The 25,584-nt window shown below is 47.4% G+C and overlaps 1 protein-coding gene across 1 annotated transcript in view; it reads right to left on the minus strand.

The window, feature by feature from the left end:
• Positions 1 to 25,584, minus strand: part of LOC118207962 — a 77,230-nt gene that overhangs the window by 32,562 nt on the left and 19,084 nt on the right. Inside the window, exons 3-4 of the mRNA XM_035382185.1 lie at positions 3,937 to 4,694; positions 2,062 to 2,102 (exon numbers count right to left, since the gene is read on the minus strand). Coding sequence (XP_035238076.1) covers positions 2,062 to 2,102; positions 3,937 to 4,694 — 799 coding nt within the window. The remainder of the gene's footprint in view (positions 1 to 2,061; positions 2,103 to 3,936; positions 4,695 to 25,584) is intronic.

A 25,584-nucleotide genomic window follows, 5' to 3' on the forward strand; every position in this document is an offset into this window, starting at 1 on the left:
CAACAACACAACGTAACACAACACAACACAACACAACACAACATAACATAACATAACATAACACAACAACACAACACAACACAACATAACATAACACAACATAACATAACGTAAGACAAGAACAGGCCATTCAGCCCAACACTGCTCGTCTATTCCTACCACTAAACTGTACTTAATGCTTAGCTTACCTAAAAGCTAGATAGCACCTAACACTGTATCAAGCCGGGCCTTGAATACCCCCAGTGTTTCTGCCTCCACTACAAAAAGTAGCATAAACAGCCATCAGTCCAATGTCTCCACACCCAAAAAACATAAAGGACACTGTCTATGCCTGTCAAAGATCCAAATATTCCATTTCCATGACTGTAAAATTCAATAAAATAAATAAAACAGTAACAGAGAACATGAGGCTGAGATGCTAATGGCCAGTGACGCTAATCCTGAGTGCGCCGACACCCCTCCAGACCGGGGTTTCAGAGCAGGGCTGGGCCTGCCATTCCAACGGGCGCCACCGCGTAAATTCTGCTCGGGTAAAAGGAATCACGCGCTGTGGGTAAATGAACGGCAATGCCGGTAACCCCCGGCGACACGCCAGCGGATACCGCTGCATCGCGCACCGCGACCAGGCACCGCTCCGCCTGACAGCGCTGGGACTATTTCATGGCTTTTCGCTTCCAAGTCAGCTCCAAGCAAAAACAACTCTTTCAGAAATTTTTTTTTGTTTTTTTTACCCGGAGAAGCGATGCTGATACCATTCACAAGGCTGCCGATTTAATATTGATTTTGCTGGTTAATACGGAAGCGGACGAACTTGGGGAAGAAGCAGAGGCGTGAAACCGACCGATCTATCTCTGCTATGAGTAAACTCTGCAGAGAAACCGGGATGTTTTGAGCTTTACGTTTCGGATACCTTAACTCCAATACCATGGGGTTAGCTCCGAATTACTATTTTCCTTACGTGCGTCGACAGGTTCTAGAGGAACCACAACACTGCGGCACGTGCCGTTGCTAACGGAAACCCGGCCGTCTCCTCCCCGTCACCCATCCGACATCCAATTAAAAAAAAGGAAAAGCAAAAAGAAAATTTTTAAACAGCACGCTTCATAATATCAACCGATGTTATGGAAGTTTTCAGTCCAAAAAAACCAAGATACCCGAGAAACTGGTGACAACACACAGAACCACCATTCCAAACATTAGTTTGGCCTGTTCTGTCTTCCAGTCTTCATTTTGAAAAGCATCCTATCAAACTGTTAATGTGATTAATAGAGGCTAGTTTAGGTTCCTCTTTCCCAGTCTTCCCCTCAAAGCGGAGAAGAGCACTACAAACCCCACAACCCCCTCTGCCGATCCACAGAGCAAACTCAGCTCAGAGGTCAGAGGTCAGCCAGGGAGCAGAGCGGGTGTTTTACTGTAACGCCAAACAACCTGACCATCGTACTGCTGACTGTTCGCCACCCTTTCAGAAACTCGAATGTGCTCACACACACACACACACTCAAACACATGCACGCACACACGCGCACACACACACACATTCTCTCCCATGCACACATCTGCTGACACACGGACAGAGACACGCTTGTATGCACACGCGTGCGCGCGCAAACATACACACACAGACACGTGCCCTCTTCCATTACAAACATTACATCCCTACGCCGGTCCTACATCACTTTCCCTGAGACAAAAATAACACCAAGCAGAGCAACATCTCCTTGTTTCACTCCAGCTTTCAAATACAGAGCACATTTCACAAACTCGCTCGGGAGAGGCAAGGTTCTACATACACAAAGAATGCCTGGCCTGTTCTTTCTGTCTCCTGCAATGGTCAAACCAGAATCACGCTGCTATGGCACATGCAACCGAAGAAAATAAAAATCATAAAAAACCCACAACCCAAAAAAAGTCAAATTTACACATTTTGTCCAAATAAAATAAATGAATGTGTTACAATGTAATTTTTTTTTTTTTAAAGCACTAAAACACTCATCTGAACTGTAATCTTACCACTGGTGAGGAAATTCGACACCCAGGGCAATCACAGATTGGAGGATGTACCTGTAAAATGCCTTTGGACATAAGGGTCTTCAGACTTTTCCCTGCGAGAGAGCAGGAGAGAGAGAGAGAGTGAGACAGACAGACAGATTGAGGGAGAGAGAGGGAGGTGGAGAGAGAGAGAAAGAGGGAGAAGAGGAAGAGAGAGAGAGAGAAAAGAAAGAGCATAATTACATTATGAACGGCAAGTTGCCAGTAAACATATTCAATAAAGTGAATTTAAAGCAATGGCTTTAACCATGAAAATACTGACTCATAAATGTTTTAGCATGATAGATTAATTGTTTGGGTGAAGCAAAAAAAAAATCAAGTATATTCGTTTTGCTACACTACACTTTATTGAATAATGTAAAAAAAATCACTGCTCCTCACTTTTGGATTCCAAAGTAACGATGAAATATTACTAATAGCCAATATACTTAGAAATCCTTCACCTGCACGACTCCTTGTGTTTACGTTCACAGTAAAATGTTCAGCGATAAATCAAATCTCACAGAGTTCCCATGGTCCTCTCTGTTCCCTATTGGATTCGAGGTTAACTAACAGTGGACACGTTACTGTGTCGTGACTTTCAAAAAATATTACGTAAGATTTAAGAAAAACGAAGCAAGCTCAGACACAATATGCTACTACATGCAATAACGATGTTCAACTTACTGCTATTAGACGCTATATTCGTCACTCAACCCCCCTCCCAACATAACCTGACACATATTAGCACGCCTTGACGGCGAGGGTCCCCGTATCACGCGCTGTCACTACGGTCCGGCGAATAGATAATTTGTTACCAAATATAAATAGGCAGCCATGGCTATGAAGCCACTTTTCAACATTGTTTTCCCCCTGAAAGGCTTTAAATCGGTCTACACGTCCATATTTTCACATGTTCAAGTTTGTTCAGTGTAAATAACTTGAGGGGGGTGGATCAAAGCCGCCTCGCGCGCACACATTTTTGTTGTAGTGGGCTACGTGTAGGCTATTAGCGACGCGTACGGACTCCAAACACAAACCCAAATTTTTGTTTCACTTAATGTCAAAGAAGGGTGCCGAAAATCAAAACATGTTTCCGCATTTCCATTTAATGTGGTGATTTGGTAAAGTGGTGTTTGCTAAAGTGGTAGTAGTGGTATTTATTTATTTATTTATTTATTGGCACAAATTGTCCAACTACTATTGGTTTCACAGCGTAACATTTCAGATAAAATATTTCAAAAACGTTAGTAGCCTACCATATGCCGCGTCCTCCTATGCAGCGTTGGAATTGTTACGTGGCTGAGTGTAAATAAATACACAGTACCAGGATCCGTGACACTTGAGCGAGTTCAACAGTTTCGAGAAGCAGCAGGCGTCGATAACGGCGATAGCAGATAAAGAATCATTTGAATTAATTAGCTACAATTTATCTTAATTCCTACTCTGCGCTGCCTTCCGATTGACTGACTGTTTGTGTTAGGAATTCCGGGTTGTAAACCGGGGGTTGTTGTCCAAATGGAGCAGTGGCAGGCTAGATCAGGAAAAACGCACATGCCAAATCACAAAAAACCGTATACATCCAGGCATATCACCCTATTCCGAGTATATGACTCCTGAAGCCCCGTTTGCTTCACGTATAGCTGTAAAATGTACAGCCAAATGTGTGCGCTTTCCCCCCTTCTTTCTAACTCCCATTTCGGTAAACTAGGCGCCGTAGCTGCTGTGGCGTTGTTGTAACCCTTTAATTCCAAAAAACGCAGAGCGGCGGAGGAAGCGCGTGATAGGCTACACAAGCAGTGACAATAAAATAAGGTTAAAAATATATATATATATATATCAACCTGCGTTTACTTAAACTTCACGACAGTGCGATTAGAATCAAACGTATTGAAGACTGCAGCTTACCTTTGTGCCTGATGCTACGTTTCCAGTCCTTGGCAGTCTCCCTTCCACTGACAAACTGGAACTCGTTGGGAGTGAGCCACTCGCCCCGGTGTTTGATCGACGGTCCTTTGCTGCCCTGGCAAAGTTTATTAATGTACAGAAACGCCTTGTTCTCTCCGCATTCCACCTCGATGCAGGGCTCCCCCTTGTCGAACAGCGGCTGAAAGTCGGGTACGGAGGAGAACCTCTCCAGCATCAAGTCTTCGGCGTGCTGGTGGAGGTGCTGGTGATGCAGCGCGCCGTCGTGCAGTCCCAAGTACGCGCGGTGATGGGCGAAAATGTGATCGTACGCCGGCGGATGAGGGGTCACCACGGGGATAGTGGTGGCATTTAAAGGGGCCAGGTACTCCGGCTGATTGAAGGCGGCCAATGCCATGTCGTCCCCATCCAGTCTCTCCTTTTTGATAGCGGGCATGTTGCTAAAAGCGTATCGCTGGTAACAAGTGATTAGCAGCTCGTCCGACCCAACTTGTATGTCCTGTTTTCGGAGTTGGTTAGTCCCGGACTTCGAGACGCGCCAGTTTGTCTTACGCAGGGCTCTCGTGTCGCTCTCCGACGGCAGCGGTCCGTTTAAGTTCACCCACAGACTGTCATTCCCCGGTTCCCAGCTTTCAGTAGCCTTGCTGTTCGCTGGGCTCACAGCTCCACTCTCGTGACGGGTTTCGCCGCGCTCCTGCCCACCACATCTAATCGGACTCGTAAGGCTAATACCTGACATCCTGAAGCGATCACAGAAGTGGACATTGTGTTGAAATGTTTTGATTCTACGTCGACCCAGTGCTATGTCTTATGTATTTTTTTTATGTTAAGCGGATTTATTTATTCTTCGTTACTTTTAGTATTTTGCTTTCTTTATGACCCAGAAACAAGTGCACTGCCGTTCACCCAGCGACTCGTTAAGACTCTCATAATAATGTAATTTATCTACTTTAATATAGGTTGCACAGAACAACACCTGAGCAATGGACTCTATGCATCGACATAAAGAGCATTATACACAGACATAATCTATACTATCTAAGATTTGTCACTATCCAACACGGGGGTATAACTCCGCGAGCCCCTTTGCGTTCCTTATTTTAAGTGTTCGAATGAAGTAAATGTCTGGAACTTGTGGAACGTTTTTAGAGGCTTGTTTTTTTTTTTTTTTTTTGTATATCCCTCTAAAGTCACGCTTTAGTTCAGAGATCTAGACCAAACAAGATTTGCACTCTTCGCCGCTTCTCAAACTTGGCCCGTTTAAACAGCGGAGGCTCGGCAAGCGCGAAAATAGCAAAGGGGGATCACGACGGGCGCCCACGTTTCATAGCATCGACTCACGGACCTACTTGATCTCAAATCAAGCTGGTAGAAAATGTGTCGTTCCTTAACATTTAAAACCTCCTAATTGTAATTAAATTGATATTATCTACGACCGTTTTATTTTAATTGACTTTTTTCCCCCACTAGCCATACATTTTTGATTTCGGAATTTACTAGCACTTAAATCCTTATTTTACTAAACAAAGAGCTAATATTTGGCGGTGATACTGTTAAACACAAACATTCTGACATTTTATTTGTCAATTTCACAGCCCGTCTGCTTCAGTTCAGATCTATATCACTAGCATAGACATGGGTGGGCCAGGGCATGTCCCATTCACCTAAACAAACTTCTGTCCCACTCATTTATCTTGGCCGAACCACCACACCCACACCAATTTTGAATGGCCACCTAGTTGCTTCTTGCTCACCTAGTTCTATACAGGCCCAACGATATGAACATTTATGGCCACGCGGCTGTTCTATATATAAAAAGTTTACCCCTACTAATGCATCCCAAATATGGAATTGGCACTTTGGTCTGATTTACGTTCACTAAGGAGGGCTGGTCGGTGCACCTGGCACATTTTGACTGTTCATGAACCTGACATATGCAAGGATCAATCACCATCTACCGTAAATTTTGAGCGGGGCTGCCCAACCCTGGTCCTGGAGGTCTACCGTCCAGTAAGGTTTTAATTTCAGCCCTAATTCGACACACCTGCTTCTACTAATTAGCAGCTCAAGGAGATCTCTAGCTGTTGAATGCGGTGTAGGTTTTGTTAGGGTTGGGGTGAGAACCTACAGGACGGTGGATCTCCAGGAACAGGGTCGGGGCAGCTCTGATCTAAAGTAACTCAGCACGGACCCAAAATAAGTTTCGTTCCTCTCCTTACAGTCAATCCGTGTTTATTTCTCTGACAATATGCCCCGGCCAGTAAAATAATCATAAGAGAAGTAGGTCACGAACTGTACTTAGTAGACCCCAAATGATAATGTTTGCTCGTCATAAAGTGTAGCATATTTAATGGATTTATGAGAGCAGGCATTAATATTTGGCATTACTTACATGGGAAAATATGGAAGCCAACAACAACCTAGCTCTGAGTAACTCTCCCCCCCCCCTGCTAAAAACTCCCCAGCTACAGAGCCATTTACTTACCACCAAAAGCATGTGCTGGCTATTAACAGTGGGCAGGAAATGGAAGGACTTGGGCCAGTAGTGGCGCCTTATGGGTGGAAGGGGGGGGGGGGGGGGGGGGGGTTATAGAGCAATTTCTGGGGCCTTGACTGACTGTCTCTATTCCCGTCTGTTCTGGCGTGTGTGTTTACAGTCATGCTCAAACCTCATTCCTGCCTATCCAAGAGAGTACAGTGTCCAGGGGGGCATTTCGTGAAGCAGGATTACTGAGTTAACTGGACAACTGCACTGAGTAAAAACCCAGAACAGCTTTTTTTTTTTTTTAATTTTTAACTTCAGCCCATGTTCAGATTTGGGAGGGTTTCTGGGTTATCCAGCTAACTCAGTAATCCTGTTTCCTGAAACAGGGCTCAGGGTTTTTCACCGTGTCAGAAATCACAATCCTATTTTTAAAAATGAACAGAGGACAGACGGGAATGAGGTCTTATGACTCCACACTCTTCTCTCTCCAAGCGCTATAGTATATATTTTTTTTATTGAGCTTCAGTTCATTCTGACTACAGGTGCACAGTGACTATGTGAGGGATGTACTGGCACTAACTAGTGCTGTTGAGTTCATCCCCTTCCCTATGGCATTTGTTTGACACAATTTATCATGGTATTGATTTATGCAAGATTTTATACAACTTGCTTTGATTGTGCTAAATCACATTTTTTAAAGATCTATACGCCGTTGTTCAATAAACTTGCACGACAATGTAAAGATTTAATTTCAGTTCCCCAATAAGCAACCAGCAACACTTTCAGAATGTGTTTGTGTCTTCACCTTTTCTCACACGCGGAGTTTTCCAACTCATTTGCAAGAAAATAATTATGGCACAAATTTAATAACTGAGGTAAAATCTACTATCATTTACAGTTGCCCCCAGATCTGCTTCTCTTACTAGGCCCTATTTAACCCTTTGACATAGCAAATTAATCTCTGTTATTCCCGTAAAAACAGTCCACTTCAGTATTTTCTTATTTTGTCCTTCTAATGGCTTCTTATGGCCACAGTCAAGCGACCAATAAATAATGCAACATTAATTACTAATCAGTTTTTTTTTTTATTGGACCATGGTAAAAAGCTTTCATTGGGAATGAACAGGCGAAGTGGCTGAATCACAGAGGGCATTTTGAACCATTTTCAGCTGAGACTAACTGATGGCAGACTCCCTTATAAAAGCTTCTGTTATGTTATAAACTAAGATACCACTCAGTTGGACCAAGAAAAAACAGTGTGTTTCACTGTGCAGGTTTCCAATGATGCTCAGTTTGTTTGAATTAACTAGTATTTTATTTTCATTTTATAAACGAGGGTCAAGGGTCTCTAAAGGCTTAAACCAGGGCTGCCCAACTCTGTTCCTGGAAATCTGTAGCGTCCTGTAGGTTTTCACTCCAACCCTAACAAACCACACCTAATTCAACAGCTAGAGCAGGGCTGCCCAACCCTGTTCCTGGAGATCTACCATCCTGTAGGTTTTCACTCCAACCCTAACAAACCACACCTAATTCAACAGCTAGAGCAGGGCTGCCCAACCCTGTTCCTGGAGAGCTACCATCCTGTAGGTTTTCACTCCAACCCTAACAAACCACACCTCATTCAGCAGCTAGAGATCTACCGTCACTGAGCTGCTAATTAGCCAATTCAGGTGAACCAGATTAGGTTTGAAATGAAAACCTTATGGACAGCAGATCTCCAGACATAGGGCTGGGCAGCTGTGTTCCAGCTGTTGAATGTGGTGTGCCTCATTTGGATTGGAGTGAAAACCTACAGGAAGGTAGATTTCCAGGAACAGGGATGGGCAGCCCTGCTCTAGCTGTTGAATGTGGTGTGGCTTTGTTAGGGTTGGAGTGAAAACCTACAGGATGGTGGATCTCCAAGAATAGGATTGGGCAGCCCGGGGCTGAGAACATCCAATCCTGAAAATATTGTGAAACTCAATGACAAATGAGGCGACAACCTGATGACAAAACTGACCTGACATATCAGGTGGAGACTGAGGACATAAATTCAGCAGCACAGATTTTGGGAGTTTCACCTGAAAGGAGAATCTAATTAGTTGATTCCCAACCTGGTCGTATTCCAAACTCATCACATAGTGATTCCTGTAGCCAGGCATAAGTATACATACGCACGAGAAACTCCACCCTCTAGAATCAACATAATGGGTCAATGAGCCTAGACAATTTGGTCATCCAAGAAATGCATCCGTGTATAAAAATTCTGACTTCTGAAATGTCAGTTGTGCTGTAATCTCGGTATTATGAAATTGTGTACACATATATATTAATTTGTATGTATACATAGACAGGCATGTGCAGCAGTGGTTCAGATGTTCAGAAGATGTAGGTTCAATACTTGAGCAGAGCACTGCTGTATCAACCCATACTGCTGTACAGGAAATGCTATGTAAACATAAATATACTAATTGTTAAGTAGGCAACAACCTAATTGAAACTCGGGGAATCAGCATTTTTTTTAAAAATAGGTAATTACTGTAAGTCAATCCAAATGTACAGGAACAAGAGTTGGAAACAAGCATGGCATTTAAAACAAGATCATGTTTTGTGGTTTCACCTGATTCAAGATATACCCAAGCTGTATTTACTCATATTTACCAGCAGACCTTCAACATCTTGGGGTTTTTTTTTGTTGATGTTGAACTGAATATCTTGAAAGGCCCCACAGAAACTCTGCCAGGAAATCAGATGTCCGCTTGGTGAATTGAGGATTTGGCAATGTGCAGCCATGCTGTGTAAAGATACTTTGAGCTTCCTTCAGCAGGGGTTGTACCGATTCTCCAATTCTCCAAGCGGACACAAACCACCCAGATCACCTCAAGAACACATGAAACAACCAATTCAGAGCAGGGGTAAACCCTGTTTCTGACCCTGAGTACCCCCCCCCCCCGCCCCCCAACCATGATCCTCTGTAGGGGGGGCCATAGGAAAGGGGGGGGGGGGGAAGGGTTAGAGCAAAGAGGGGCGAAGCATCATCGCCACTGAATCTACGTGCGAACCAGACCTGATTGTTCAGGCATTAGTGCCATTTCTGAAGTGTCAGTCAACGCGGAGCTGGGATTTTTCTGCAGAAGCAAAAAAAATATGAATTTGTTTGGCAGCAGTAAAAAAGAAAGAGGAAGCTGAACAGCTCAGGTGGCTGGGACCGTCTGCGACAGAAAAACCCCCAACAACGATGAACACCTCAATATTTCTGCTTAATAATACGACTACTACTGCTAGAGGTAGAAGAAGCAGAAGAAGAATCATCCACATCGGCTTATTAATCATATCATCTCGTGCTTTTCATCTCGTTATACGGCACTTCCCAGTGAAAGGGGAAGGAGAGATTCAGTAACGCCGGCAGGGGATTGCAGAGGCAGAACTGAGACCGCCATTTTGTGCACGTTGGCCAAAACGCCAGGGAGCCCGTTAGCGTCCGCTGTACGCGAGTGCCAGGGGATCGTTAATGAGCGCGGGGGTTGGAGCGGCCCTCGATAACGGTGCGAAAGACCATTTACAGAGTAGCGCTCTACCATAGTATGCGAAATTCGCTCACATTTTAAGTTGACAGAACTCGGTGTTAAATCTGAGATCTGGCATGTGAGACTCCCGGTGATTAGACGAGAGGCAGTTCTGTTAAAGATCTCCCGATCTATGCCTCTTCGTCTTCATCATCATCATCATCATCATCGTCGGTGGAAAACATACACGGCACTGGGTCTCCGCAATGGGAGAAGCAAAGCGGGTGTTTCTGCAGCCTGGGCAGCTGCGGTATAGCTGTAGCCTGCTTTAGGATCTACCAGTGAAAAGTGCTGGCTCACGGGGCTCTGCTGAAGCAGGCCGTGGAAACCCTTTGCGCTGCGATTACACACATTCACGGAGTCCTCCACGAGGAGCACACGTCTTACCGGCAGAAGGAGCTTATCCTTGAAGGAACTAGAGAAATAAGCCCGAAGCTTCAGTTGGAAGAAATATGTGCTCCTCACTTCTTTATCTTTCTAAATAAATCTAAGATTCTGAATTCTTAAAAAAAAAAAAAAAAAAAAAAAAACCCTCTCAGAAACGCAGCGCATGCGTACGGTAACGTGCCTCGGTCCTGTCTGGAAACTGGAGGAGGCGTTGAAACGGCACCGCCGCGCACTTTAAGGACAAAAACATACAAAAAAAATTCATTATAAGTTCACGGAGCCGCAAACGCTTGATAAGATCTCAGGGAGGGAGGGGATACCCTGGCCCCGCACGCCCACTCCCCCCCACCCCCCCCACCCCCCCCCCCCCCCCTCCCCCTCGGCACACGAGCGCAGCCCGTGATTCATACGTTCCAGACAGGGGACTCCAGGGGCGCCCCGCGGCCCAGGAGGGGTTCCCTGGAAGTCTCCGGAACTCTCCGGACTCTCTCAACAGCTTGGCATCCGCACGAAGAGGTCGGGAGGCGGTGCCGTCGGAGAGAGAGAGAGGGCGGGAGCGGCTGGGGCTCGCGCTTTTATTTTTATTTTTTTAATTCTCGCTCAGTCTCGGAGGAGCCGGAGGTAAAAGCCCCCCCTCTTCTCTCCGTGGGCCAAACACCGAGCCGGCGCCGTCCAGGCCCGGCTTCCCGGCGCGACGGGCCGCCCCTCACGCTCGGCACGGACACGCCTCCCGGCCTCTCTCTCCCGATAGCGGACGTCCGAAAGGAGCTGGAGCTGTATCACCGCCTCCAGTCACGTACTTAAAGGGACAGTACACTTTCTAGATTTATGCGCACACACACATATATATAATTTTTTATTTGTTACTTTTCAACTTTGTGCGTGTGTTCACGTGTGTGTGTGTGTTCAGTTGGCCTAGACAGCCAAAAAAAGTTTCTGATGACCTTCCAGCTTTACAATGGTTGGTGTAGGTGTTTTCAGGGACTTGTGGTCTAAAGCAAGAAATGTGTATCTCAGGTAACCCCAAAGCAGCTTTTTTAAAAAAACCAGAAGACAATTAATCCATTTTATGGGGCAAGATCTGATGCCCTAATCAAACAGTAAAGGATAGTAACAGGAAATATATGTATCAGTATATTAATACCAATGTTCAAGTTAAAAATGTTCTCCCTCTCAAGCAATATATATCCTGATACCACTGCAATCATTTTTTTTTCAAATAGACTGTAAGCCTCCACCAGCTTATTTTACAGCAATGAGACTGTTAAAGAGACTGACAAATGTTAAAACAGTACTTTTACAACACGTATTCTTCTAATCTCTAATTATATTATGTTTTCCCCACTTCATGTTGACACGAATCCAGTTTTTCTCAGAGTAAAATATCACAACAGAACGATATTTTTTTTGTTTCATTTCCGTCGACCGTCGCGGACCCCCTTCGCCGTTCCCCCTCCGCCTCCGCTACGTTGTTGGCAACGGCCCCGGAGCCGCAGCGCTGCCGGCGGGGGAGAGAGGTAATAAATAACCCGGGGAGAGCGGCGGAGACCGCCGGGCGGTGCACAGTCTGACCTGACAAATACTCGCTGGAAAACCATCAGAGGGCGAGAGCCCACCCCTAGCGCTTGGAGCCAGCATTTCAGACACGAGCGGCGAAATATATAGGCTTGGTCCACCCTACCCATATTGGGGGGAACAAAATGTAGCGTCTCTCCTTCCATCTATTTCGCAATACACGCCACTACTTGGTCAGACGCACGGCGGGAGTAATTCACTGTAGTGAAGCATTTGAATTTTGCCTGTTCGTTTTAATAATTTTACGTGGACACCATGTAAGTAGGGTCTATACGTACAATAGTAATTAATATAGTTCTATTTTTTTGTGTAGTTCTTTAAGGCCTCTTGCTGGTTTGGGAATTAATATCCCAGCGACCTTCCTAGTCTTATTTTAAAAACAGTTTATATGCATTTAGATTACATATCTGATTGACCAATACCACTTTTTAGGCCACACATAAGATCTAAAATAGGCTATTGTGTTCATAAAATGACCCCCCCAAAAAATATACGAATTAAAAAATCATAGTTGTGCTACGCGAAAAACGGCTTCAAACCATTTTTAAAAACTACACTGTTGCCAAGTGTCAGATGGCGGTAGCGGCGACGGCGAGTTCTAGTTTCAGAGCTTGGCCGGCGAGCAGACGCTGTAACTTTAAACCCCCGCGAGGCTCAGCGGGTTTATGCTGTCGTGCCGGCGCCCTTCGCCTCGCTCGGCGGATCTGAGGGGTCAGGCGGCTGTCTCTGATCCTCGACGGCGGTTCTTCCACATGGGATTTATTTCCCCCCGCCCCCCCCCGCCGGACGGACAGGCAGCCGGCCCAAGAGGATGCTCGTTTTAGACCAGCGTCTGTAGCTGTCAACGCCGACCGAGGGGATCGAACACACGACACCCGACCCCCCCCCCCCCCTCCCCGCCGCCGGTCCTCTACCCAAACCGCGTCGCCCCCCACCCCCGACTACCACCACAAACTCACACAAGCGCACACACTCACCCTCACCCCCCCTCCCCTCTCTGTTCTGGCTCCAGCCTTCAGGCGCCTGTAGCAGACAGTCTACAGTCCACCGCTCAGAGCCAGGGGGTCAACAAACCTGAAGAATACTTTTCACTTATGAGTCTGCATGCCAGTTCTCTAACTGAATAAACAGAGGCCACTCCGTTACTTAAACGTAACAGCGTAAAACAAAGAACTTGACACCTTTTTTATATATACCGCGAAAACAGACAAAAGTCATTCTTGAAGTATAGTAAAGTCTAACTAAGCCACCATACCCAGTGACTGCAAGGTAGGCCTATAAATAAGCCACGCTGTGCTCCCGGCTTTATTTCCCGCTCGCGCCATCGCTATCCGTTTGCTGTTAATAATATGTGTAAAAAAAAAATAGATTGCCTGCCTTTCGGAGTTTCTGGGAGTTATTGGCGCAGATTTCCTATCACGCTCGTGCAAGGCAGTGATAGCAACATAGATTATTTCTTATCTCTTCAGCAATCCATTTTACGGCATCTGCATCCATTGGACGGCAGTTCCCGTGGAGTCAACTTTTGTCAAAATTGAATGTGTGTGGGCCCCAAAAGAACAATTATTCTTAACGGTTTGGCTAATTGCTATTACATATGCCAATATGATTCTCACATTGCACACCGAGTCCACGTTTTGAGCCTGCATATATCTACTGCAGGTGCTAAAAGATCGAAACTGTAAACACTACTGTTGACTGAAGAAATAAAATAGATCAACATTTTATTAGAGGAATAAAATGCTGCGTGATTTTTTTTCCTGCGTAAAACCATAAGATAATCAAGCAATCCCCCTCGCGTATTAAATACCAGCTAGATGCGCGTGCAAACCTCAGACCGACGCGACTGTAAATGTGAGAAAACATGTTTTATTTTCATAGGCGGTAACATGAGATTGCATATTTATCTGCAACTGCTGAAACTATACAGTTCTAGGCCATAGTTAGTATCAGCGTCCTATAGTGCCTGCCAATAGAAGACCTTTGATGCGATAAAGATGCTCATGTTAAAAAGCTTATAACCTGGGATTGTTTTCTAGTTTTCTATCTTAGAAAAACTTAGGTTATACATTCACATTTTTTTGATGGTGGTGGTGGTGGCTTTCCTGGCATGAAAAATAAAACTGATTTGTTCATAACGTGTAATAAAGGGCTGTCGAATCAATCCTATCCACGATAACCCATACAACGGTCTACAAAAAAGAGAAGATTGTAGATCGTTAACTTCGCATTGCTTGTCCAAACAGGGACCGCATTTGAATTTGAAACCCCTAAACCAAGCGATCCCTAACAATACGGATCGTCCTCTCCAGCACCCTTCTGCTTCTCTTCTCTTATCGCGAACCAAACTCCGGCGCTACAGAAAGGGTTAACAATCCGTGTGGAAAGAATAAATCCCTGATCTCCCGGCTCCTATCGATTTTTTCTTCTTCTGTGTGACGTGAGACCTGCAATCAGCTTCGCGGTTTGAAATTGCCCCGAAACCGGAGCCGAGACGTCAATGAGCCGCCGACACGTTTCAATTAGCGAGCCGCCCCGGCCGCTCGGTCCCCTGGGGCGGCGCAGCTCAGCGCGTCGGTCACGCCCCTGCGCGCTCGCCCCCGCCTTCACGCCGGGCGGACAGAGGGGACCAGGGGACGCGAGAAAACTTGGATGCAACCGAGAAGTTATCAATAACGCGTATGGCTTAATCTATATATATTATACAGCATGGTTTCATTTTCTCCACATGCTGCCAATAGCCGATGGGATCTATATGGGAATAGCAACATTTCCCTCAAGTTTATTATTCAGCTACATCAATTTTAATTTGTTTCGCCAAAATCAATCTCAATACGAAGTCCAGTTTAAACCTCTGCGTTTAGGACTGTGTGCTTCGGTTGGGTTTTGATGTAGAGGCAATTTTCCCCCTGACTGTGTCTTTCTAAAACATGCAGATGTTAAACACAAAGAGACGTTTGAAAAGAATGAACTATTCAGGGTATTCTGGGGAAAGTATTCTAGGTCCTGGGTTTGAACCCTGGCCTGGCCATTTCTGTGCCGAGTTTGCATGTTCTCCCTGTTTCCGTGTGGGTTTCACAGCAAAAATAAATAAATAAAATAATAATATTAATTGGTTTTATTAAAAGAGGGGGTCCCGAAATTCTGAGCTACACTCCACCTCTGGGTACTCCGGTGTTCCCTTCACAGCCCAAAGACATGCAGTTTAGGTTAGTTGGAGACTCTAATGTCCCCATAGGTATGAGTGTGTGAGTGAATGGTGTGTGTGCCCTGCGATAGACTGGCGAACTGTCCAGGGTGTATTCCTGCCCTCTCGTCCAGTGCATGCTGGGATATGCTCCAGCCTCCCCGCAACCCTGCCCAGGAATAAGAGGGTTAGATAGCGGATGGATGGATGAACGTATTTAGTCATTCAATCATTTTTAAACACGACGGCCCCCGACGCCGCAGTCGGCCATTTTGATGTGCTCCGCCCTCCATCTTCCTGTCCTTTTAGAGAAGTTTCTTTAAATTTTTTTTGGGAAGTAAAAGACTCTGTCCGTAGACACGCGCTCGTCCCTCCCCGGGGGAGCGGCTCGACAGGTGCCCGAGGGCGAGGGCGTCGGCGTCACGCCACACCGGAGGAGGAGGAAGAGGAGGAGGAGGAGGAGGAGAGGGGACAGCGGGCCGCCCTCCAGGGAGCCGCTCGCGCCACGGCAACCACTCCCGTCACCGGGCCGGCGCTGGACCGAAACGAAGCGCCCGGCGCAGCCAGTCTCTCAGAACACTGCCCCGCCCTGTCAGGTCACCCTGACAACGCGTCAGGAGGCTCTTCCCAGCAGCGCCACGTCCAAGATCCTCCGCATATCTGATTGACTGATTGAAGTTTTTGATTAAAAAAAAAAAAAAAAAAAAAACTTTTTTTTTTTTGTCAAATAGACACAGCATGTAGGCATACATAATGTTCTACTACATGCTACACACACACGTTTGTGTGTGTGTGTGTGTACACAGAGGGGAAGGGTACTATCCTCTCTGTGTACACACACACACACACACACACAAATGTGTGTCTATTGCATGTAGAAGAACATTAGAGAACATTAGAGAAGAAAAAAGAAGAAGAAAAAAAAAACCCCTTTTTTCCTGTCACTTGTTACATGTTGCCCCATCCCTGCACTTCTTGGTAAATTGTATTTGTCCTAATACTGTAGCTTATTCTTCTGCCTAGTTGGCTTTGCAGATGTTAGACCAGGATAGTGTTCATTGTTCTCGGCTAGAAATAGCTGTACAAAATAAGTGTTGTACCTTACTGAACCCGTGTTCAGCAGTTGTCTACGATCATGAAAATGCACTTTTGTATGTCGCTTTGGATAAAAGCGTCTGCCAAATGAATGTAATGTAATGTATGTCTACATGCTGTGAATGTGTAAAAAGAAAAAGAAAACAACTTCGTACTCTGTTCCAAGTCAGCAGCCGAAACATATAGCATTTCAACGCATGACTGTGAATTTGAAATTCCCCCATATGAACCGAGGTAAGGTGTATGCGGCAAGTCCTAAATCTGCCTGCATTCCAAAAGTAACTGTATCACGGAAAGCTACACCGAACATTATAAACATTTACAGGCACGCCAAACTCAAGCCTAGTATCGGCAAATGTGCGTGATATACTGAATCATAAAATAACTGAAAAGAAAAAGGTAGTACCATTCAACAAAATGTTGTTAGGGTGTATGCATATACAAAAATAAAAGGGAGAGAGAGAGAGAGAGAGTGCAGGAGATCTCATCAAAATTAAGAGGCTGACTCCAGAGGCAGTTGGTGAAGGGTGGATGCTCACTTTTCCCCTCCTTAAATAAAAAAGGCACAAATAATCATTTCATCACCATTTTCCCATACGCAAGTTATTTCTGCAGTTCTCCAAGTGTGATTCTGTGGGAGTGTGTAGGTGGCGGTTTGTGTATGTGCGGCGTGGTCAGGGCAATGTCATCAGACCAGCGTACGCACGCACGCACGCGTGTGTCAGAGAGAGAGAGAGAGAGAGAGAGAGAGAGAGAGAGAGAGAGAGAGAGAGAGAGAGAGAGAGAGAGAGAGAGAGAGAGAGAGAGAGAGAGAGAGAGAGAGAGAGAGAGAGAGAGAGAGAGAGAGAGAGAGAGAGAGAGAGAGAGAGAGAGAGAGGGAGAGGGAGAGGGAGAGGGAGAGGGAGAGGGAGAGGGAGAGGGAGAGGGAGAGGGAGAGGGAGAGGGAGAGGGAGAGGGAGAGGGAGAGGGAGAGAGAGAGAGAGCGCTGTGTGAATGTGTGGGCTCTGTACCCCCAAAGGCCAGCTGTCCCTTTCACCCCAGGCTGCCTGCCTGTTCTCTGACTATTTGCATCCACAAATACACAATGCAGAAGAGGGAGGGTGCATGTGTGTGTGTATGTGTGTGTGCACACGCATGTGTGTGTGGAGTGAGTGCATTTCCGTGTGTGAGTATGTGTGCGCATGTGTGTGTGCGTGGGGTGAGTGCAGGTGTGTGTGTGTGTGTGTGTGTTAGGTGTTGGTGGGGGGGTCTTAAACCCCCCCTCATTGCCATTCTCACCAGCTCCGCACCACACACACAGCGAGTGAGACCCCCCCCTCGCTAACCGATCGATACCGCTCTTCCCCTTTCATCCGACCGGCCCTCTTCCTGGAGAAACCTGATACTGCTCTGCTCCGCTCACATCCCCCCCCCCTGCCCCACCAGTATCTGCCCCAAAAACAGAACGCTGGGGGAAGATACTCCTCAACCCCCCCTACCCCCCCCCCCACAAGGACAGAGCGCTGGGGGCAGATCCTGTTGTTGTAGAAAATATGCTGGTGAGGGGCGTCATGTATGCAAGAGCATGCACCTCTGCACACACTCAGCAACCCCTTTTTAAAACGGGAACAGGCAAAAAAATTAAAAAATATTTTTAAAAATCACTGAACAACCGCTCTCCAAAAAAAACAACACAAAACTGACAGGAAGGCTGCTTGCATAAGCCTGCGGCCGCACAGTGACTGCGCTCTCAGGTAACACTGGAAGCTCTGCACACGGCTAGGAAATCTGGAACGGCTTATTAGCTTCGCTGTTTTTCTTCAAAACGCTACAGGAAGCGACGAACGGAGATCTCACAAGGGCTCACAGTCCTCAGCCCCATTGGGCTGGAAAAAGGGGCGGAAGGTCTGGGAACATCCACCACAGTGCATGAAAGAGAGAAATCACACCTAACGCATAATTTTATACTTTTTTTTTTTTTAGATTCATGACTTGAGATGAATGATTCATGAATTATTGAGATACATTTTTTAGGCAATTTCAAGATAATACAGAGAATGGGAAAATCGGGCAGACAGCAAACTTTGTGTAGGAGTCCACGTGCGTGCCGAATTCAGACTAAGCTCTAAAACCCTACCCGTACCAGGTAACGATGGCTTTATATAGCTAGGCCTCAGCCCTGATCTGGGGCTTGCTCTGCGGTAAATTGGCCTTCCCTGCCAACCAATCCGGTCCGTTCCAATTACACTCCCCATCTGGGCCCTGCGCAAATCCCGTGTCCCGTTGACATCCATTAAGACCAAACCTCGGGCCCCGTCTTCATTTTTTAAAACAAAATGTCCCCAGGCCCCTCCTGTCACCGATCCCCGTGACACGACCGGACCGGCTCAGTTACCCTCCCAGGCTTCCGGAATCATCCCAGAAACAGACCATCACGCCCCCACCACTCCCCACCCCCACCCTCTTATTATTTATTTTTTTACTTTTTCAGACTTGCAGCAGAGGAAAACCAAGACAAAAGGAGTCAGCACTCCCGAGGAGATGAAAGGCGATTTCTTTTTTCAGGCCTTCCGCGCGCAGCGCTATCTCAAGCCAAGCTACGGGCGCCGCGGCTATGTTTAGGATCTGTCACCGCGGGAAACCTTCACACGCGTCTTCCGCTCCGGACGTCTTCCGCCGCCGGGCGGCTGACCTCTGAACGACCTCCCTGCCACCGCCATCGCCGTCTTTCCTGTCTGTGCGTCGGGCTTCTCCGCCGCGCCCCCCCCCCCCCCCGAGCGCCGGATACGCCATCTCCGCCTCTTAAAACACAGGAAAGGGGAGAGCCGAGCGCTCCCAAACGTCTTTGTTTCGACCTGCCGCTCGCTCGGCAGAGCTTCAGAGCGGGGCATTATGGGGGATGGAGTTTTTTTTTTCACAGCGGCTGTTTTTTTTGAACCCCGCAGGAGTCCCCGCAGAGACGCACATGCACGTACGCCAGCCCACAGGGGAAAAAAACATGGCTGCCTTTACGCTCTGCGTCTAACCCACCCGTTTGAAAAGGATAATCACCAAATGTGATCATCGCTCGACTCCGTAACTCCGCGTTCCCGGCTGGCTGCAGCGCTAACGAACGCCGCATTCCTTCACACTTAACCGCGCGGCCGAGGAGCCAATCCGCTTTCAAACTCAACGCAACTTTATTTGTTTTAGCGTTTTTTTTACAGAGACCCTGTAACAAAAAATGCCTTACAGGGGGTTACTACAAAAGAAAATTGGGCAATAAGCCAGGCCGGAGCCTCCAAAAATTGAACAATGAGGCAAAAACAAACAAAACAAAAAAAAAACACACTCAAACGGTGGGAAGAAAATCTCCCCGACGCGACAAAATGTTGAAAGGAACCCTGGCTATAGAGGGGGAGCCCATCCTCCTGGCCTGGTGTAGTAGTTAAGATAAAATGAACAGTAACAACACAGTAATAAGGGAACCTACATAGAAAATGATGAAATGAGTTGGGCAGGTTACAGTCAGAGGTTTTTCAGTTAGCCTAGCTGGAGAAACAGGCAGTCTGGAGCAGAGAGATGTGCAGTAATATTTACAGGGGCACGGTGATGCACTGCATCAACGACGATGAAGGGGGCGGAGGTGCTGTGATATTAATATTCATGAGCTAGCCGCGGGCTGCTCTACCGGTCACTGCAGACGCAGCGGGGCGTCAAGCTGAAGGCGTGGCGGTCGGCCCGGCCCGTACGCGTGGTCATGTGATCGAAGCCCCCACCTTTTTTCCACCGTCGGAATCTAAACGTGGAGGCTGTTCTGCTCCCTCGTCCGTTCCTCTCTTACACCCCTTCTATCCACAGTTATCCGCTGGGAAAGACGACAGGGAAAATCACAGCTTTCCTGTTTGCATTCCCAGAGTTCCTGGCTCATCGTTCCTCGTTCACGGCCGCTGACAGGACAAGTGGCTGCTCCGGCAGGTGAGGCACAGGATATATTTTTACATTTTCTTCCCCACATGCAAAGAGGAAGGTAGATTTGCAGAAAAGGTTTAGCCCCTCCAAATCTTTATCAGTTGTACCACGTGTCAAGCAAACAGTAACATAAAACAAATGTTTTCTACTTGAGAGAAAAAAAAGACTATGTCTCGTTACAAGACTAAAACACGTAAAGACAAGTGTTTTTTTCTTTTGTGGTGATGTTATTCACCTTGTCCTTTACACACATACGCTTGTCTCATTAGTGCCAGGTCAGGGCTTCAGTCAGACTAAGCGAGTCGATCACTGACCCTCATGCAGGACTGTGTGCCTCCATTTAGGTGCTTGAATGGATGTGCATCGTACCACAGACACCGTGACCACATCTTATACAGCCGGCCATCCACAGGGATCAATGGATTAGAAATTAGCATCTCGATGATCAACCGGGCGTTCAGGGAGGCTATTTCCCCATTACCAAAACAGACCAACGTCAGCCAATGATATTGCTGCACGTGTCCACCACCTCACTGAATAAAAAGATAGCTGCCTTTCACCCATTGAAGAGTAGATAAAAAAAAAAAAAAAAATCTAAGTCAGTGTTCTAGAACTCCACTGCTCTCAGTCACCAGCAGCGATTGTGACATCAGCATTAGAATGTTCAGTTCAGAACATTCTAACCACACGTATGCAGTCTCACACCTTAAAGGGTAACAACTGGGCTAGGGCTGCCAATGGCAACTGTCTGTAAAACCTACAGAAATAGATGTGTGTCATGCACAGAGACAGGAAGTGATTTAAGGATGCTGATGATCCCAGGACAGCAAGGGCTGCTGGGAGAAGCCCGGTACAGGGCTGCCTGTGGTGGGATTTCGGCTGACAGGCAGGTGAGGAGAGGATCATGTGGGGGGGTGGGGTGGGGTGGGGGTTTTCTGGATGATTAATGGTGGAGAGGAGGCACTGGAAAGAAAAGCAACGCAATCAATCACCACCCCCCCCCCCCCCCAGCGATGGCGATTTTAATTGAAATGAATTTGTTTGCCGAGAGAAACCAATAGCGATTGATACTGACTGGGACCACGATGGTCTTCAGAGGACAAAGCTGAAAATTGAAAATTGAAACATATTTACATCAATATTAGTGCTCTGTACAAAGATGTTATTCCTCAGTGTTTCACTAGTCAAGAAACCAAATAGAAGTCAGATGAGTCCAACAAGTATTCTCAATTTTATCCTGCATGTATTTATTTATTTATTTATTTATTTTTACAGTGTCTTACTGACAGTTTGGAACACCCAAATAAAACTGTGCAGTACGTCAGTCCAGCATTCTCCTGTTTGAGAGATTGTGTAACGCTGTACACGTGGAGCAGATGGCAAAAAAAAAGGAAATGCTGAAATGCTGATGGCACAGAGGAAAGATGCCCACTGAAACCCTCCCTCTCTGGGTGATGCTCCAATCAGCACTGGAGTGGTCAGGAGCAAATAAACAACGGGACAACCCCACACCGCATGCAGGTCTAGGGCACTGCTGAATCTCCACCAGCACGGGCAATGACATTATATCGGTTAACACTCCGATCACTGAGATCACTGAGTGATATTTAGAATGTTCCTAACTGAACATTCTAATGCTGATGTAACAACAGATAGGCCTACTGGTAATTGAAAGCAGAGGCGTCCTAAAACACTGACAGAAAATTTTGAAAAAACATTACAAAAAAAGCAATGCTTGAAAGGGTCAAAATGGCTGCTTTTGCCCCTCAGCGAAATGTGCTGTCAACCAGCGCGTGAGTGTTTGCTTGTTTCATTTCATGTTGTTTCATGTTGTTTCATTTTTGTTATCTCGTGCCTTAAAGGGTCAAACAATCATACCTGGACCACTGGACTTAACAGAATTTATTTCATTTACATGTCCTTGCTGCAAACAGATTACTTTTTTTTTTTTTTGCTTTAAAATCTTTAAAATCTAAAATTTTTCTCAACAGCAGAGAAATCACATTGCTCACCTCCTAACAAATATTTTACGTGGTCTTGGCGGACATTTCAATTTATTCCCGTATAACCTCATACCCTACACTGAGACTGACATGTCATGTGTCGATGAATAAAACATCATGCTTTGATTCTCCTCACGCACCTGATTAAATGGTAATTGAATGATTAACTCAGAAGACTGCTCCAATTAGCTAAATGATTGTTTGACTTGGGACTTCAAATGAAGCCTTTTTACAGCGCTGCGGTGGCAGAGGACTGAGATGCATGCAAAATAAAAACCTGATTGGTTCTCTGGTGCCCTGACAGTACAGCATAGCATCACACACACACAGATATACAGTACACACACACACTCATACACACAGATAGACACCCGCACACTCATACACACAGATACACACACACACTCATACACACAGATAGACACCCGCACGCTCATACACACAGATACACACACGCACACTCATACACACAGATTGCGGGTGTCTATCGCATACACACACACACCACACACACACACGCCACACACGCACACACATCATACACACACACACTCTGGTGAAGCAAGCTCCTGTACTCAGCCTACGGCAGCTGCACATGAAGAGTGGTGCAGCAGGGCTAGGACTGCGGTGTGAAAAGTAATGGGGACCAGCTGAGGACAGAGACTCAGGAGCGGTTCTAGGCGCAGGCAATACAGGCGGTCACCTGGGGCGGCATCCTTCTGGGGGGAAGGTGCCAAACAAAGCCAAAAAAAAATGGGACAATGCATTCATGATAGCATGTAGTCTGCAATATGTAGCCCCCCCCCAATCAGTGCACTCCCCCCACCCCCCCCAAATCCTCAGCTTCGATAATTTGCTTCCTGCACAGAACTTCAGTAACCGGGAGCTGGTTTTAGTCACCTTAACCCCCCAGAATCTGTATTTCCTAAACGAGCCGCACGGCCACATGGCCCAATTACCGCCAGACAAGGCGGAGAGCCCCCCCCCCCCCCCCAGCAGCAGCGGGAGAGACACGGAGGCGGAGGAGAGACACGGAGGCGGAGGAGAGCGTTTAGACAGCGACTCGACCCAGGAGAGGCTTGAGAGCCGGCCCACGCCATGACACGCCACGCCCCGCGTCTCCTCCTTCACCTCCTCTGCCCCGGCCCACGCCAGGACACGCCCCGCCCCGCGTCTCCTCCTTTACCTCCTCCGCCCCGGCCCACGCCACGATGCCCCCCGCCCCGTGCCTCCTCCTTCACCTCCTCCGCCCCAGCCCACACCACGACTCCCCACACCCCACGTCTCCTCCTTCACCTCCTCCGCCCCGGCCCACGCCACGACGCCCCGCGCCTCCTCCTTCACCTCCTCCGCCCCGGCCCGCACCAGGACACGCCACGCCCCGTGCCTCCTCCTTCACCTCCTCCGCCCCCGCCCACACCATGATGCCCCACGCCCCGCGCCTCCTCCTTCACCTCCTCCGCCCCAGCCCACGCCATGATGCCCCACGCCCCGCGCCTCCTCCTTCACCTCCTCCGCCCCAGCCCACGCCATGATGCCCCACGCCACGCGTCTCCTCCTTCACCGTCTCCGCCCCGGCCCGCGCCAGACAGGGTTCAGTTAGCGCCGACGGCCGCTCTTACCCGCGCGGTCTCCCGCCCTGCCCCCCCCCCCCCCTCGGAAACGGCGACGGAGCGAGCGACTCCCCCCGCCGCCTGGCCGTGTGTGTGACTCCCCCGCCCATCGCTCGAGATGTAATTAAAGCACTGAGAGAGTCACTGAGTGCGTTTGCCCCAAGCAGAGAATGGGGGGGGGGGGGGTTTGGGATGGGGGGGGCCGTTCCAGTACATTAGACATTCTACACTCTCCTCATTGCAGCGTCAGCTCTTACTGAATAGTCAGACACCAACAGACAGACAGACAGACAGACGGACACACAGTGAACTGTTCAGTGTTAATTCAACTCTTAACAGAGTGCATACGAGTCCAACAGGGAACATATGAACTCTGTAACACTGAACCCTTTACTTTGCATGCAGATGGAAAGACAGACAGACAGACAGAGCCCAGCACAACGGCTGCAGTACGTGGGCCAGTGAGGTGGGGGGGGGGGGGGGCGGGTGGGGTGAGGGGCTTGCAGGTGTCGGTACTTTCTGTTCTCCAAAAATGTAAAACATTTTTAATGCGTCTCAACCGTTTTTGTTTAATTAGGAGGCAAGCATGTCGAAGAGAAGGCGCAGTGCGGTACCCTACGTGTTTCTTCATGCATTGAGTTGGGGGACCTAGCTCTCCGACCGCCGTTATGCCCAAAGTGACAAGCTCACCTGCTCGCGCAATCACGAATCAGAGGTCAGTTCAGGAGAGAAGGAATTCCATATATGGGCATACATTTTTGATCGGTTTTGTGAGCAAGGAGGGGAGAGGGGGAGGGGGGGGGGGGGGTTTCTGCCTCCCCTAAAAGAACACATTGGAGAAAAGAGGGGGTGAGGACCCTGGTTGGATGGGAAGGGAAGACGTCCTATTGGCTGTTCTCCAGACCAACGGCATCCCACAGAGAAAGCAGAGAGAGAGAGACAGGAGGATGAGTGAGAATGAAACAGAACGGTTAAAGCAAAATGCAAATGGACGAAAATGAAGTCAATTAACAAGGAAATCGAACAATATTCAATATACAACATTCACTCTCTTCATATTTCTTTCTCTCTCTCTTGCTCTCTCTCTCTCTCTCTCTCTCACCTACTCCCTCGCTCCTTCCCTCATTTTCAACCACATTTCTCATTCTGAAACCCTGTAGTCCAACCTTCTCAGAACAGGAGTGACAGAAATAACAAATATGCAAACTCCACAAGCAACAAATCCGGCTCCTAGCCTTTTCCCAATTTACAGATAGAAATAGCACACCACACACCCAAGCAAGCAGCAAGCACACACACACGCACACATACACACACATATGCACGCACACACACCCAAACACACATACATACACACACTCATGCACAAATGCGCACGCGCGCACACACACGCACACACACAGTCGCACACACACACATACACACACACACGTACACATGCACACACATAGATACACACACACACACAGTCGCACACACATACACACACACACACACAGTTGCACACACACACACGCATGCACGGGCGCACACACATACACACACACACACACAGTTGCGCACACACACACACACATGCACGGGCGCGCACACACACACACACCCACACACACACACAGCCCCACCTGGCGCGTTTGCAAATGAATGCAGTAAATAATTGAGGGTGTGTGCATCAGGTGGAGTAGCCCCCATTGCCCACCAGTGAGTTTTTTTTTCTTTTCTTACAGCTCCTCAGTTTCCAAGGCAACACTGATCCCTCACTCTCTCTCTCTGCTTCCTGCTCTCTCTCACTCCGCTTTCTCACTCCGCT

This window comes from Anguilla anguilla, chromosome 11, assembly GCF_013347855.1.
Source record: "Anguilla anguilla isolate fAngAng1 chromosome 11, fAngAng1.pri, whole genome shotgun sequence".
Classification (NCBI taxonomy): Eukaryota; Metazoa; Chordata; class Actinopteri; order Anguilliformes; family Anguillidae; genus Anguilla; species Anguilla anguilla.